Source organism: Castor canadensis, chromosome 7 (genome assembly GCF_047511655.1).
Source record: "Castor canadensis chromosome 7, mCasCan1.hap1v2, whole genome shotgun sequence".
In the NCBI taxonomy this organism is placed as follows: Eukaryota; Metazoa; Chordata; class Mammalia; order Rodentia; family Castoridae; genus Castor; species Castor canadensis.
The window spans coordinates 126,343,337-126,359,852 of record NC_133392.1 but is presented as its reverse complement, the minus strand read 5'-3'; the positions used below and the strand labels follow the sequence as shown (position 1 = coordinate 126,359,852).

Below are 16,516 nucleotides of genomic sequence, written 5' to 3'. Positions count from 1 at the left end.
CATGCTTGAGACCCCAGTCTTCAAGATATAGGACTGGAGTTGCAGCCTCCATTGAGTCACAGGGAACCTGGGGCCACCAATGGTGACAGTTTGATCTATCCTGAACCTATGCTAGAAGCAAGTAACCCAGTCATAGAACCCCACACAAAGAGGGACAGCTGCCATTGTTGCCCTGAGCTGAAAATACAGGTACAAGATGCTGAGGAAAGAGGTTCCTCTGGGAGGCCTGGCAGATGGAAAAGAATGAAATTCTTGAGGGGTAGTCCTCTCCTCTCCACCAGGCCTGTCCCCATTTCAGAGGATATAGTTCTCAGGTTTGGAGAACAAAGTGCAAGTGAAGCCCAGATCCCTTTGTAAAACATTTATTTAGAAATCTTCCCCATATAACCTTATGTATATACACATGTCATCATTTTTGCTGAAGAGTCACACGCCCACACTGTTGGCCTCTGGGCTGTACAAAGGTCAAGGTACCCGGACGGTTACTCCTCTTCTGCAGAAAAATGCAGAGACCAATGCAATTCATCACATACAGTACAACAATGACAGAAAGTGCTGGACCCGCCCACAGAAACAGTGTGCTATGTACACAGGCAGGGGTAAGCCTTGGGCAAAGGGTCATGTACCACTGAAATCACAAGTATGGCTAGACCCACCCAAAAGGCCGAAATAGCTGTCAGCTAACTATGGATGCTGTTCCCTTTGTTTTATTTCTGGAAAAGAATAAAGGTTGTACCATCTTGTCATTTGCCACTACAAGTAAAACAACATGAATTCTTCTTAAAAGATGTGATTACATCCAGTCATTACATTTTTGTTTTCCTCAAAACATTTTTTACCTTTACATTTCTCCCTTTTGTACAGATATTACAAAGATATTATTCTTGGAATGCTGCCATTTCTTCATGGGCGAGGAGAAGGCAAAGAAAGGAGAAGGACACGGGCTATGAAAGATGAGATAGAAATCCTAGATTTTCTTTAGTTCTTACAAAGACCTAAAACCGTGCCCTTTCCATTTTATATAGTCTTCCCATGTTCCCAAATCACTTTTCCATTCTCATTCCTATTCCTTGCTTTGAAATGAGACAGAAATAAAGACAGTCTGGAGAAATAAGTAGGATCTAGAAAAGTCAGGCAAAAGTGGTTTATAACCTAAATTATCCAAATGTCAACTGCCCAGGGCCTGAACTGAAGCTGGGACCTCACTGCAGTTTTGGTACCAAGAGCAACAGAGCATTTTTTTTCCTTTTAGTGCTGGGTATTGAACCCAGGACCTTCTACATGCTAGGCAAGTGCTCTACCTCTGAGCTATAGTCCTTCCCACACAATAGTTCTTTATGGTCTCAAAACACTTCCTTCATGACCACATTCAGTCCATACTACAGCCCCAGGAAACAGACAATACCAGGGTATTATGAGAAACTGACACTTATTCCAGTTACAGTACAAATCTAAGGGGGAACTGAAACTTGAGTTTTGGATAGAATGTGCAGTCCATCTCATAAAATCCATCCACCCATTCACCTATAACCATCTTTCATTTGCAAGTCAAATCAACACACTGGTAAGTAAATGTAGTCTTAGAGCCAAGGACAAGTGGTCTGTCTTTACCCCCCCTCACTGGATCTCTCAAGCACTGGAAAGGAACAAACCCTCACGTTCACTGAAACGTTACTTAGGCAGTCTGAAATGAGATGGAGACTCAGAGTGCTTCAAAGGTTAACCGTATTGTTCACATGCCCAAGAACTGCATCTCACAACTTAAAAGGGGAAGGGAGCAGGGATCATTCTTTACCTGCACAGGGCTATACTCAAAGCCCCATCATAGTGGGGCAAGCCACTAGAATGACACTCAGAACATGAAAGGGTTTTCTATCAGCCACAGTGGTAGGTCCCTGCGTGACAGGATGGGGCCACTGGATATATTTCCTCTGACTCAAAGGCAGAGTCTGGTGGAAGAGAGCTAGGTGACTCAGAGTACAATAACAGATACATAAGTGTAGTTTGTTCCATGGACTTTGAATGCATCACGGGAAGGTCTAGCCTTAAGAAAACCATGACCAACCTTCTGGGTTGTCACAGAGAAAAACAGGGTGCAGTAGTCCACATTACAAAAGGATTATCAACTTTACAAAAGGGCTTGCAGTAGTTACTTCTTTAAAAAATGAAAGATAAGGATTTAATTTACAAAAATTTCATGTACAACTTTTGGAGGGGGCAGTCCTAAAGCATTAAACCAACCTCCCATACGCACCCTTGATGATTGGAAGATGCACAGTTGAGGGGTATTTAAGGTTCTGCTATGTGAATGTGCATATGTTTGGGTCTTAGCCAGGGCCTGGTCTCTGACTGGATTCCTGGGTCCTATCAAGGCCTAAAGAGTCCACCAATAACTGAAATCAAGCAAAAATCTTAAATACAAAGAATTCATAAGACAAGTTTGTGCTCAATTCAAAAGGAAAACCAGACCATCAGCCAACAGACATCTTGCAGCATGGAGCTCTCACTAAGCCTCTAAAACACACATTGGCTGCACATCTCCCAGCACGAACATGTGCCCATCAGAACACTGACGGCTCACCAGCACAAGCAGTGAGTTGAAACCTTCAAGCCCATAACATCTCTTTCTCAATTTCTCTCTAATGTCACTTTCCCTTTCTCTACCTTCACACAAAACCCAAAAGGGCATCCTCACAGCCACAAGATAGGAAGGCATGTCTTAGTAAGGAGAAAGTGGAGCTCTGATCCCCAGAGCAAGACATTTCCTAGGATTCCTGACCTCTGGCCCAGCTAATCAAAAGCAGGCTGTACACTGGCCATCTTCTTCAACCAGGCCCTAAAGAAGGCACCTCCAGACTTGTGACTCTCTGCAGCAGCTGGCAAGCTGGATGGATCAACACAGGCCTGAGTGAAGATGGGGCTCAAGAAATGGGCAGCTCTTGGGTACCTATGTATTTGGACAGAAGCAGCCACAGCTAAAGGCAAAGCAGAGACTGCTGGGTGCCTCAGGTGATAGCTGACAGGCCCTGGTCTCAGCAAAGACAGGACTCCCAAACTCCAGGCCAAAAGCAGTGACACTGGAGCCTCTTGGGAAGTTCTAGGACTTGGGGAAGAGAGGGAAGACCGTGCCATCTTCAGAAAAAGTACCTACCACTTCACTCCATTTTCTTGTTCTCCCCCTGAGGCAAGAAACAGAAAAGCCAGCCCAGGGTCAGTTAGGGCTTCCCAAAGTTCAGACTCAAGTCCACTGCCCTGTACATACTCATCCCACCTGCCCTACAGTCCACCATCTCAATGGCTTAGGGGCCCCTGCTGCTGATCCCGGGCAGCCCCAGACACATCACCGAGGGCCAGCCCCATCGGTGGCAGGCAGCAGTGCAGGATGGAGGCTGCGGGCAGTGTGCTTGGGTGCTGGCTCCTCCGTGTAGCTGTCCGGGCTGGCTGCTCCATCCAGGGAACTGCCACAGCTGGAGTTGGGAGAAAGCACGTCCTGCAGTAGGTCATCCGGAGGCGCACCACCCCCTGCCCCACCCCCGCCAGCTCCCAGCACAGGGTCCTTGCCAGGCTTGACTCGCTGGGTGCCCTCCTCCTCCTGGTCGTTGAGCAGCTTGGCCAGGAAGTTGATATACTTCATGGCCAGGCGAAGGATCTCATTCTTGCTGAGCTTCTTGTCTGGGGGATGAGTGGGGATCAGCTTGCGGAGCTCTGCAAACGCCCCGTTCACATTCTGCTGCCGCCATCGCTCCCGGCTGTTGGTGAAGATCCTCCGCACAACTTTTGTGTGGGGACCTGAGAGTAAGAGGACACGAGTTAGGAGAATGAGTGGAGATCCCCCAAAGGACTCCACCCACTGGGAAGTAAGGGAAGCAGTCTCCAAGTCCAGTTAGAATACCATCTCTTCAGATACTCCTGCAACCTTCCAACCCAACCAAACCAACCTCTTTCCCACCTGATGACCCAGCCGCACCATTCTCTCCATCAGTCTCTATTGTGACTCATGTTTCTGTACTTGGCTTCTCTGGGCTGTGCGACATTTGAAGACAGGGACCATGTGTCATTCAGTCAGTCACTGTGCCAAGAGCCTTAATATTCTGTAGGAAGACTGACTGGAGCCAGTATCTCTGGGTTTAATTCCTGACTAGCAATCAATAGAGTGCCCAAGGCACAGGAGACTTGACAATCTGTGCCTCCACTTCCTTGTCCTGCACTGCAAAATGAAGCCAGGAGGTCAAGTCTCACAGACTATTACATGTGTGTGCCTGAGACAATGCCTGCCTCTGCTTAAACAGTCAGTATTCACTGTTATATCTGCTCACCAGTGTTTTACTAACAACCAGTGCACTGTGCTAGATGCTAAAGAACAGTGATGAACAAAACAGTGTCCCTACCTGTGTGAAGCTTACATTTTAATGATGAGATATGATGAGCAAGTAGCAAACAAAAAACAAACGGGGTCACATGGCAAGTAAAAGACAGAAAGGAGCTACTATGCTTAGCTTGGGTGGCTTACAAAAGCTGTTCTTAGAGGTGATAGGGTAAAAACTTGAGGTTGAAGCAAAGCCTTCAGGCACAGGGAAAAAAGAGGAAGAGTGTTCAAGCAGAGGGAATAGCAGGTGCACAGGCGCTGAGGTAAAAAATAACCAAAGCCACCCTCGCTGCAGTAGTGCCCACAAGATCAAAGTAGACAGGGTACAGATCTCATAGGGCCCTGTGGTAAGAAGTGAGGACTTTATTCTAGGTGTGATGGAAAGCACAGTGTAGAGGTTCAGTAATGTTTCCTGAGTGACCAATCATGGTGACAGAGAAAAGAATGGAGAGAAGAGGAGAGACCAGAAGGGAGTAGAACTACCCTGTGAGCTCCTATCTCCAGGAGAGGAGTGGAGACATAGCCATTGCCTGAGGCTCTGAGCAGGCTGGCCAGGGACTGCCTCAGTCTCCCCATGTCTACAATCCACTGATTAAGACTGGACTCAATAGTCACTTTCATGCTAGGTTCTAAGACCTGCTGTGCAGTGGCAGACACCAGTGCACAAGTACACAACAACTATAGTGTGCAAAGCACTGCACTAAATGCTCAAGCCTGACCTGGATTTCCAGAGCTAAGGAAGACAGAGAGCAGACTTGCCAGGGGTCCTGAGCCCCTGGGTTGAGAACACTGACTCCTTCCACACAAGGAGAGAGCCAGCTTTCCAGCAGCCCTCAGGAAGCTATGTGCACTGAAAGGCCAGCCAGTCCCGGGAGCGGATGAGGGATTATTTGTCCTCTTCCAGTAGTCACTGGATCCAGACTTCAGAAGCATGGGGAAGTTCTCTCTTGCTCGGGTCTCTCTCAATTTCTCAGTCTCCCTCCCTCCCTTTCTTAAATGTGTGCAAATCCCATCTTTTCCCAGAGAGGATCACTCAGCCCCTGCTTTGCCTGCCATGCCTCTGAGGCTGTCTTTCCAAACCCCGTAGGCCCCAGCCCAGCTGACTCTTTGTCAAGGGCCAGACCCAGGCTGGGAAAAACACAGCACACCTGCTGGGCAGTCCTACTCTGGACTGCCTCAGAGGAAACAACCTGCTGTTTTCATGCTTCCAGGTCAGATAGGAGAGTCCTCAGCTGTGACATAGGGAGGACCAATCGTGTACCATGGTTATTGCTGATGAACTTGAGGGGGCTCCTAGTCAGAGAAGGGGGCATTATGACTGCTGTCACAGTTATAGCTAGATTGACTTGGGCAGCAAGAGGTGAGGAGGAATCCAGTACTTATTCCAAAGCTTAAGATCAATGCTTTGAGGATGGTTTAGGACTCAGACACACAGGTTCTGAGCAGGCTGCTTAACCTCTTAGAACTTTACTTTCTTCATCTGTGAAATAGAAGCAATATCAACTTCATTGGCTAGTGCTGAGGACTGAATAAAAATGAAGCACACAAAGTCTTTGGCACATAGTAGGTATCTAACAAAAGGTAGCTATTATTGCCATTACCTACCCCATTCCCACCTTATTGCAACGTTCTGTGTGCTAGTGTGGTCATGAATAAGACATACAAAAACGCTGTGTTAAAGAGGTTCTGGTCTTCAGTGAAGAGGGGCTTACTGTCGCCTCATCAGATTCCTGACAGGCAGAGGAAGAGGAGGAGAAGGGGGAGCACTCACATGGCCTTAGAACTGACTTGAAGCCAGGCTCTGAAAACACTTTTCCCCAATGAACTCACAACAATCTGAGGAAGCTGTTGTTCTCCCCATGTTACACATGTGGAAACTGCAGCCCAGAAAAACTCAGCAAAGAGAAGCCATATCAATTCACTTGTATGGACTCTTCTTGGTTCAGTCTCTGACATCCAAATCCCATGGACATGTCCTGCACCCCCACACCCTCCCTTCCCTTACATGTCTGCCTACTCCTTTCTGGCTCCTTTCCAGAGAATGCTTCAACTCCCTCCTCTATCCTGAGTCTGTCCTTACCTCTGGCATCCTTTCTTTCCCTCTGGCCTGACACTGAGCAGGTGCTCACTGTACACTGGCAAAATTTATGGTAATGGCTAACCTACCCTCATAGGTAAACCCTCCACACTGGCCCATCTCTTTGTCTTGCTCCTGGGAAACTTCAGAGCAGGATCCACCTACTTCCTGTTAGGCACCCCCACATCCAGTAAGCTGTAGAACCCTCTAATCCAGTAGCAGCTTTCTCCCTTGCTTTCAGTGCCACACACTTGTGCCCCAGGCAAGCTGGGGCTTTTGAGATTTGTTCTGTTGTCAGAGGTCAGCCTCCTCTAGAAGCCCCAGCTACACACACCCCACATATACACACATTCTTGCTAACTCAGCCTAAGTCCTAAACCCCCCTAAGCCCTCAGTGCCCTTTCCACAGGGACCCCAGCCAGAGAGCCCCAATGACTTGCCAAAATCCTACAGATCTGAAGAACCTGCTCACCTGCCCTGGTACTGGGACCCAGCTGTATCAGATCAACACTGGGAGAAGGGTGGGGGTCCTCCAAGTCTCCCACTCATTCAGCCCCACCCCACAAGTTCAGGATCAAAATAAACTCAGGTAATTCACAGTAGCAGTGCTGAGGCTCCTCTGAGGAATCAAGGGGCCAGGGTAGACTCTATGGTGGCAAGAGGAATTCTAGAACATGTAATGGGGACAAGGGGAACCCAAAATGGAGGAAGAAACACTAGAAGGTGCAATTCCAGGCAGGGAGCAAACTCCAGATTCCAAAGAGGATTTGAGGGGTAATGCAGGGACTCCCTGAGGGTCAGAGGTTAAAATTGGGGACATGGATTGTTTCTTCCTTCCCCAGGATCCTTGTCAAAGGGTAGGAATGGAGCCTAGATTGGCATGAGAACTGACTACAGCTTTGAGCCAAGCACCACTGTGTATCCCTCTCCCATGTCCCTTCTTCCCAAGACTGAGTGTGGCCCTCCCAACCCCACCCATGACTTCATCTAATCCCAGCTCAGTTCCTCGGTGAAGGGCTTTGGGGTTCCAAGGTGGCCTGCCCACCTATTGCAAGACATTCGCATAGTCCTCAAGGTCATCTTCCCCCCACAAGAGGGCTCTAACCAGGGTGAGGGGCCAATATACAGCCGAGGCAAGGTAGACTCACCATCTGTAATCTCCATCTCATAGGGGGAGGGTCTCCTCTTCACTCGGTTGGTGGTGGTAAACATAGGGAAGGCATCAGGCTCCCCAAAAAACCCACTGTGGAGGGAGTAGGCAGATCAGAAGAATCACATGTGGTGTGGAGGGAAGAAAGGATCCACAGACTCCCTCTGCCCCATGGAGGGCAACCTTGCTCCTTTCACACTTTACTCAGGATAGAATCGCTCTCTCTCTCTCTCTCTCTCTCTCTCTCTCTCTCTCTCTCTCTCTCTCACACACACACACACACACACACACACACTCCCCCCTGTCATGAGACAAGCAAAGGAAGGAAGGGGCCATATACCCACACACTCCTCCACAACACAAACACACAGAAGCAGAAGTGAACTTACCGAGCAAACACAAAAAATGAATACACACACACACACCAGGCACATTCTAGCCCAGAAACAAGTGCCCAATCCACACAGATCTCACGACTACCGAACAGGTACCTCCACAGGCAGATGCAGCCTTTACACTTGGCTGTGTATAACTCTGGTGCCACAGAGGGGCATACTGTGCCCTCCTATCAGTCTCACCCCACTTCCCTTTGGCCTTCTGGGGGCCACAGACAGGAAAGCCTTGCTCCCCCCTCCACAAGTGCTCCCTGGCTGCTGTTAACCATCACATCACCCCTACAGCTCTTTCTCACTGCATGTCCTACAACTCTACCCCTTGGTCCTCCTCTCCTCCCCAACCCAGCCCTACCTCCGTTCATCACAGCAGAGAAGTGGATACACCCACACCGAACGCACAGGTTCGGGCCACAGCTAAAGGCAGTGGCCCTAGATGCTGAGGAAACATGTTTCCTCAGGAGCCCCCCAGGAGAGATCAGAAGCCCTCTGCAAACACCTCTGGGTAATTCTCTCTTGCCTGTCTACCTAGCGCTTCAGTTTCCAGAAGACTCACCCTCCCAGCAGCCAGCCCCTCCACTGCTCACATCAGAGCACATTCAGATACATCTGCCTGGAGCCCACATTCAGTGGCTCTCCAATCCACCCCCACTCCACCCCGCACTGCGGCTACTCACACCCAGCCACACGCCTACACCCCCAGAGGCGTGTTCTCATCTCTCCTGGGCTTCCACACCTCTGTGCACATCACAAGTCCTTCACAAGCTCTCTCCCCTAGGGCTCCTTTCCCACTTGGGTACGCGGGCTCCAGCTTCCAGGCTCTCATGCCCAGGGGTTCCAAACGAACTCCTCTTTTTCAGCGCCTTCCGGGCTCAGGCCGGCGCGTAGGATAGCGGTCGCCCCCCAAGTGTAGAAGAGGAGCTGGGCGGCAGCCCGCCTCGCCCTCCCGGTGCTCCCGCCCGCCTCTCACCTGCCGAGCGAGGCCAGCGGCTGGCTGAGGCTGTAGAGCAGCGCGCGGCCGGGCCCGGCGGGGGCCGCCAGCGCCGGAGGGCTCAACTGCACCATGCGACCGTCGCCGGGCAGCTCCGCTGGGGCCGAGGCTGGCGCGGGGGCCGGCGCGGGCCCGGGAGGTCTGCACAGCTCGGTGGTGGGCACCCGATGGCGCGCTTCGGCCGCCGCCGCGTCGCGGCCCTTTAAGTCTCTCGCGGAGCCGCCCCCACCGGCAGGGACGCCCCCTGGGCCGCCGCGCGCTCCCAGCTCGATGACCGGGGGCTCCGCTGGGGCTGCTCGGCTCGTCTCCTTGGCGACGCCGTTCAGCAGGACCAGGTGCGGGGGGGCCATGCGGGTCTCGGCCGCGTCCGGTCCCTCTAGTGGGGTATCACTGCGTGCCGCCTCGCTGGGCGGCCGCTCGGTCATCCTGCGGGCAGACACACCGGTGGACGCTCTCACAACCATCCCCCGCCCACCCGCAAAGGGGTGAGGGGCAGCGAGAGGAACTCACTCACTGAGACGTGAGAAGCAGCGGACAAACTTAAACTTAGCGCCACGTGGACACACACCCCCGCCCGCCGGGCCTAAAGGCCAAGACGGCAGGAGCAGGGGAGAAAGGAAGGGTCTCTGAATTAGAAGCAGGGGATGGAGGAGTGCCCGGGAGACACCGAGACTGAGGGCCAAAAGGACAGAGATGGAGAAAGACGGCAGAAATATTGAAAGAAAAGGAATACAGTCAGCGAAAGAAAAACCGAAGGGAATAAAAGGAGGAAGGAAATGTACAAAGGAGAGAAAGATCGCCCGGTCCCCCTTCTCAGGCCACAAGGGAAGGGGAGGGAACAAATCCCCCGACGTTCTTCCCGCCCCGCTTTCGGTTTTGGCGGGGAATCTGTCAAGCAGGGGTGGAGCGCTTTTGGACCCAAACCTTCACCTCTCAGCAATGAGCCCCAGTCTACTGCTACACGCATGCAACCCACACATACACCCAGAATCCCGGTGGAGGCGGAAAGGGGGAATGAAGGCTACAGAAGCTGGGGTTCTCTCTAAAAATAATCAAGAGGAACCAGTTCACCACCCCCCCCAAAAAATACTCTGTGTGTGTGTATGTGCGTGTGTCAGGGTGGTCACACTACACAAATCTACCTTGTATTCTGTGTGCACCTACCCTACCCAAAATAGAGGTGGCCAAGGGATGAAGACGATCCTGGCCCTACTGTCCTGTACACTCCACTCCTTCCACTCATCTGGATTCAGGTGAGCTCAGGTCTGGAAGGGAGGTCTGGCTGAGGTGGTACTGCCCAGACATTCAAACAGTGCTCCTTGCTCTAGAGGCCAATGGAGTCTGGAGTCTCCTCCAACAGAATGAGGTGCTGGAGGTATGGCTCAAGCTCTAGAGTGCCTGCCTAGCAAAGGAGAGGCTCTGAGTTCAAACACCAGTATCACAAAAAAAAAAAAAAAGAGAGAGAGAGAGAGAGTAGGTGTCAAGGCCTTTGAACTCATCCAGTAACCCCTCTCCTCCACCTTGGTGCCCTCTAAGTTCTTACTTTGTGTTATCCTCTCATATATACCTGGAGCCAAGAACCTCCCTGTCCCAAACTGCCATACTCCAAGATGAGCACAGACATACTCCTGTTCTCACACCTATGGTAACTTTCTTCCATCACCTGGCTTCATCCACATGGAGCCAAGCCCCAGCAAAAACCAAACAGGAAAACCATGAAACACAGGATCCAGAGTTCGGGAGTACTTTCAAGTTGTTTTAGTAAAAAATAAAATAAAACTAAAATCAACTCACTGGGCAGGGTAGTACATGCCTGTAATCTCAGCACTCTGGAGGCAGAGGATCCTGAGCTTGGGCTACATAACAAAGACCATATCTCAAAATACACACACACACACACACACACACACACACACAATCAACTCGAGAGGTTTCATAAATTCTTCAAAATAAGATTCCTACTCTCCAAATTATAAAATTGGGTTATTTAAAAGCAGAAAATAAATGTAGTAAAGTCCAATTCAGGTGGAAGCAGAGTTCGTCTAGCCATTAGTGGCAGTCACTGAGCTCCCATTCTGCCATGGAAATGCTCTGGACCAGAGTCATCCTGGGAGCCATCCCTCCCATCCCAGAAATGAAACTAGACCTTCGTCGGCCTCCTCCAGAATGCAACTCAATTGCCAGTAGATACCCATGGAGGCAGAGAACTGAAATACAGACCACACCAGCTGTTAAGGGTCTGCCAGCTTCAACCTCACTTAAAGTGAGAAAAATCCCCCAACACTTGTACAAAAGCTGCAAAGCCAGTAGTGGGTCTTCCATGCTTTATTACTATTACTATTAGAGGGGAGACAAAAGGTCTCCACAGAGTAAGACAGCCAAGGCACTGATGGCCACTGGAAATGAACCAGAATTCTATCTGTCATCCAGGCTTCCCTCCCCTCAGTTGAAATGCACTAGAAATAGACCAGCCTTTGGTGAAATGTGCAATTCCCATCTTTTGGCTCCTTACCTCACTGCCACCACCATCCTGCACCCAGTGACCAGTGCTTCAGTCCCAGTTTCTGAGTTTCAAAGCATTGCAATCACCAACTGAGCTCCAGTTCCCTTCTGACACATTTATACCCCTGATTAATTCCCCTGCAGCAATGGAAGCAGGTTCCTCAGGGACCAGGGGAGCCTATATTCCAGATGAGTTGACCCTGGCCCCAAACACCCTCTCCAGATGCCAATAAATATCTTCAAGGCTTTCAGCAGACCCCTTTCTGCTCCTCCCCTGGACTCTTCTGAGACCAGGATCACCCCAGCTAGGGGTCCTTGTTCCAGAGGAAGCCAGAAGACTCAAGAGCACCGTGGTTGTGAGCCACTAGGCTGCATCACTTGCCTTAGGTTAAGATTACTTAAAGGAAAGCCTGAGTGGATTCTATGTTTTTATTTGGGGAGGATGCGGAAGGGGGGAGGTTTCGGACTAGATCGCACAAGACTACAGTATTCGACCATTACAATTCTTCTTTGTGCTGCAGAGACCCAGTTTGCAGCCTGCAATCCTGCATCCACACCTCCAGCCCAGGAGCTCCTTCCTGAGGACAGGCGAGGCGTCTTCAGCAGCTCCCAACCCCACAAACTGCATCATGGAGAATTTCTTAAACGAAATAGCCTTTGCAAGTCAGGGCTAGAGCCACCGCCTTAGACCTGGTCTCTGGTCCCTCCTTGCGGGGGGCTGGGGGGCAAGCCTACACCAGAACCAAAGTCGCTGGTGCACAGCACACTAGTCAGCCGCTAAGGATGGAGGGGTGTTCCAGAAAGCCCCCCTCCCTCCCCGCCCAGGCATCAGACCCTGCATCTGGGCCCACGCAAGCGCGGACTGAGCTAGCCAGGATGGTTTCGGCCTTTCTGCTGGAGCTCCAGGCAGCCTGCATCACCCGGATATAGCAACAAAGTTGCCGGTCTTGTGAAACGTCCACAGAACCAGGACGATGGGAGAGGCCAGGAGGATTTAGTCCAACCAGCTGGTTTTACCGGAGGCCGGAAAAAGGAAAGGGCCTTGCTGGAGGCTGGAGACAGCCACTGGCAGTCAGATCCCTGATTCCCAACCCCGGGTTTGTCCTCTTCACCTCTGCCCAAATCAGAGACTGGGCTCTCCTCAGTCCTGAGCCTCCCCCACCCCAAGCAGGAACCCCAAGGCGTTCTCAACACTGTTTCCACCGACTCCGCCACTCATCCACCCCAAATACACTCACCTGGGGCATAGTTAGAGAGACCGGCCCCTCTTGAAAAGGCCCTCCACTCCTCCGCCGAGAGGGGTTGAGGTTGGGATGGGGGGATTTGCTTTTCCCCCTCTCGCAGAGAGGCCAGCAGTTAGTTAGGCTGCGGTGTGGTCCTGGGCGGTCTGCCGCGCCCAAAGCGAGTTTCCAGGAAAGATGGGGGTGGAGAGAAAGAGGGAGGGCAAGAGAGAAATGGGGGTCAATGGCTGGGAATTACCTCATGTGCCCTGCCAGTCAGCCCAGGGAATAGCGGACCGCTTTCCGCCCCCAACTCGCAGGTGTTGCAGCCCCCTCCTCCTGGCCCTGGTGAAAATGAGCCCTACACCTGACCAATCAGCACTAGCTATTTAGTCCAACAACAACAATCCTTCCCGGCAGGCTGCCCAGAACATTTCGACCCCCTCCAACTGGAATCAGTCTGGTTCTGTATGGCCGAGTTTGTTTTCTAAGTACGGACGTGTCTACGCTGTTTGCTCCGCAACTTGAGCCAGGCGCCGGCTGTAGCCACAGCGCAAAGGGGTCGTCCCCAGCCTGATGAGGATAGGGGGATGTGTCGGAAAACAATGAAGTTAAGAGTCTTCTAGGCCTGGTCAGTGGGACCGAACCTCAGAGTCCCTCTTGACATTCTCTCCATGATCCCCATGTAACCCTTCTCCGGCCCAAAGTGAAACCAGAATTCATTCAAAGGACCGTTACTTCCTTACCGGAATACTGTCCAAACTGGGGGGAAAGGGCTATATGATGTATTTAGGTCCCTTCTTTTCTCCCTATTGACAGAAAGGAAGAGAAAGAAATGGAAAATAGGGCAAGTAAAGAAGAAAGAGAGAAAGGAGAAATAAAGGAGGCAAATCCTCTACCTTCCACCACTCTTAAAAAAGAATTTTCGATTGTTCAGGGTTTTGACAGACAAAATGGGGAGGGGGGAATTTTGATAATGTGTTGCAGTAACAAACAAAGCAAAAGGGAAGGAGGGTAAAAACAAATCCCATACTGCTTCCAAGGGTGTAACTGGATTTAGTTTGCTTTTATTTTTTCCCCGGTGGGCTTTGTTAAATTTGTTTTGCCTAAATCGCCCAGTTTATGATTACAGATCGAAGTCTTGGATTAATTGAGAAGTCTTCCTTCTTTTTGCCGTGGCTTTGGTAGAAATACAGAAATAATTCTTCCCTGGGTTCCAATCCAATGGGAGAAATTTTCTTTCTCCTCTTCTAATCCACCCATTCCCCATAGGTTAGTTGGGATTTGCTTTATGACTGAATCTCCGTCTTACCCCCTCTCTCCATTTTCTCTCCCAACACCAAATCCAGCAATTTAGAAAACAGAGCTGAGAGGTGGAGGAACGGGACTCCGCTGCTTTGTTCTCCCTCTAAAGAGGGTAAAGGGACAATCTCCTGCGCTTTCGGACGATTATTTTAATTTAAATGGAATGTTAATTATGATGACTGTGATGACATTAGCAACTACGATAGGTGTTAAAACCCAATCCTTTCTTCTGGAGCTATGGCAGTGCTGACCCGGTCCTAGGCCACAGCCACCCATGCGACAGGCATCTGACCCACGCAGGGATGTCACTCACCCGAGGAGAGGTGGGAAAATGTTCTCCGAAGGTATTCCTGAAAGCCCCCACCCGTGATACAGGCCTGGAAAATGCGTCCATTGTTCTTACCCAGCCTCTGCCCCAGATCACCGCGGCCGCACCCGGCAAAACTGACCAGAAATGGGCGAAGACTGAGTGCGACGCGAACCCAAGCCCGCGGCTACCAGCTTGAAGGCGCGGGCCTCTGTGAGCGCTGCTCAGCTTCGAGTTTGGAAGAGCCCCCCACTCACCAACTAGCCCCTCAAACACCAGGGCACCGACAGGCCTCCGGACAGAGCAGCCGCCGACTGGGCTCTATCTGCCCATCCAAGCTAACACTGGCTCTCGAATACATCATAATTTGGAATAAAATGTGAAATCTCGCTCCCCGCCCCCATGCCGACGTCCCCACCGGAGCCTCGATCTCTCGCTCGCCCTCCCCCAACTCCCGCCCCCAGCGATTTGCAAATGCACTTTGAAAGGACATAAACACGCAGGCACACAACTCGGTTTGGACAGGACCACACATGGTCCAGCTCCAGAGGAGGGAAGCAAATAAGCACAACCTAAAACTGCACGACAAGCCGATACGGTCAGACCCACAGAGTATCCAATGTGACACAACGAAATCAGTCAAACGCAGTTGCTCACGGTCACACAACCCAGCGCAATCAGGTTCACATATGTCCGGCATAACAACGAAATCACCCAAACACAACTCCGAGGCCACACAACCCAACACACAGAACCGACCCATGTTGAGAAAGGAACCGGGGATGATTACATACAACGAATAAAAGGCAGAAGGGCCTCGAAGGGTCCGAATCTACACACCCAAACACTGCAGGCACCATCACACTCGGACATACAACCTATCGCCAAAAAAGTCACAATGGGAAGCAGTCAGCATGGCCCACAGCTCACGCACACGCACTCTCACAATCCCACCGCATGCACACAACCACGAAGAAGAAATGAAAACCAACCACCGCCTCGCGCATTTCTGTATATTGCGTAAGGAAAAAGGGGAAGGAAGGAAGAGAGTCTCCGAGGCGGGAGGGGTGGCGGCGACAAGGGCGGGGGTGTTGGTGGAAAGTGCCCCCCATTGAAGGAAAAGGCCAAAGGCCTCTTCTGTGGGTGTGGGGGAAAAGGGAGGAAATTGACGAGGAACTTCGTGGGAGGCGGCAGGTCGCTTCTCCCCAAGAAAAAGGCCAGAATGCTCACGTTTTTCCATACGGGGGTACGCGCGTGGCCATTTTGAGGCCCGCTCCTCGCTAAGGCGCCGGGTCCTCCCTCCTCCCCTCTCCCCCTCCCGCGCAGCCTCAGGCCCCGCAGCGCTCTAATCCCGCTCACGTTCCAGGCCTCGTTAGCATGGGCCGAGGCGCGCCGGGGCCGTGTGCGCTGCAGAGATAAGGCGCTGCCGCAGGTCCGCCCGCCCCCGATAAGCGCCTCGGCCATTATGGGCCAAATGATTCATTTTAATTTGGCAATTTCACCAGAGGGAGCGGGGACTGGTTACGCGGCGGTGGGACGGGCTCGGGAATGCGCCACCGCGGAGAGAAATGAGCGCGCTGTATAGGACTCGAGGATGCAGCCCCATTTCTCATTTCCAGGCCTTTCGGGAATCCCGGCTCCCCACAACCTCACTCACTCCCTCACCCTGACACCTTTCCTTGCCTCTGAAGACCACCATGACACCCAAATGATCACCTCCAACCATTCTTTCTTTATTCTTTCTCCCATGTCCTAGACAATCCCTTTCAATGGGCAATGTCCTTTATGACAGAGAGCCCCCAGCTCCTCCCTGTCCTCCACCACTTCGGTCTTGCCCCCTGACTTCTCTAAAATGGAGCATGGGGCTCTGTGGGGGGGTGGAGGGGGTCAGAACATATGTCAGTAGAGATACTAAAATATTCATTCTCCTTGGTTTCAGGCTCATCTCAGAGCCCATGAACACCGCTCCTCTCCTCTATAATATCCTTAATATACATTTTAATCCTGCTACTGAAACACTGTTTTAAGCACTCTACAAAAACTATTTAATCTTCATAAGCAATACCCGGGGGCGGGGGGCGTAGCTCAGTGGTAGAGCGCTTGCCTAGCATTTGTAAGGCCCTGAGTTCCATCCTGGCATGGAAACAAAAGAAGATTGAAAAGTTGGTGCTTTTATTATTCTCATTATTTTCATTTTACAGGTGAG

The 16,516-nt window shown here is 51.3% G+C and overlaps 1 protein-coding gene across 8 annotated transcripts; it reads right to left on the bottom strand.

The window, feature by feature from the left end:
- Positions 1 to 346: 346 nt before the first annotated feature.
- Tal1 (TAL bHLH transcription factor 1, erythroid differentiation factor) lies at positions 347 to 15,640 on the bottom strand. Of its 8 annotated transcripts, XM_074080203.1 has the most exons (7): positions 15,151 to 15,527; positions 14,317 to 14,380; positions 12,717 to 12,865; positions 10,771 to 10,832; positions 8,956 to 9,402; positions 7,592 to 7,686; positions 347 to 3,789 (listed from the first exon to the last, which is right to left on the bottom strand). In XM_074080203.1, the coding sequence occupies exons 1-7, from the start codon at positions 15,181 to 15,183 to the stop codon at positions 3,341 to 3,343; spliced, it is 1,299 nt and encodes a 432-aa protein (XP_073936304.1). In that variant the 5' UTR covers positions 15,184 to 15,527; the 3' UTR covers positions 347 to 3,340. The 8 variants fall into 8 exon arrangements, 7 of the variants coding, with proteins under 7 accessions (XP_073936304.1, XP_073936305.1, XP_073936306.1 ...); XM_074080204.1 differs by having other exon boundaries at positions 14,011 to 15,247; XM_074080205.1 differs by lacking the exon at positions 14,317 to 14,380 and having other exon boundaries at positions 14,407 to 15,247.
- Positions 15,641 to 16,516: the final 876 nt, after the last annotated feature.

Coding starts and splice junctions, on each gene's coding strand:
- Tal1 (XM_074080203.1), bottom strand. CDS start 15,183: ATGTCCGAGTGTGATGGTGCCTGCAGTGTTTGG. Junction 9,403..10,770: donor GGCATGTACTACCCTGCCCA/GTGAGTTGATTT, acceptor GTCTGCCCGCAG/GATGACCGAGCGGCCGCCCA. Junction 3,790..7,591: donor TGAGATGGAGATTACAGATG/GTGAGTCTACCT, acceptor TCTTACTCTCAG/GTCCCCACACAAAAGTTGTG.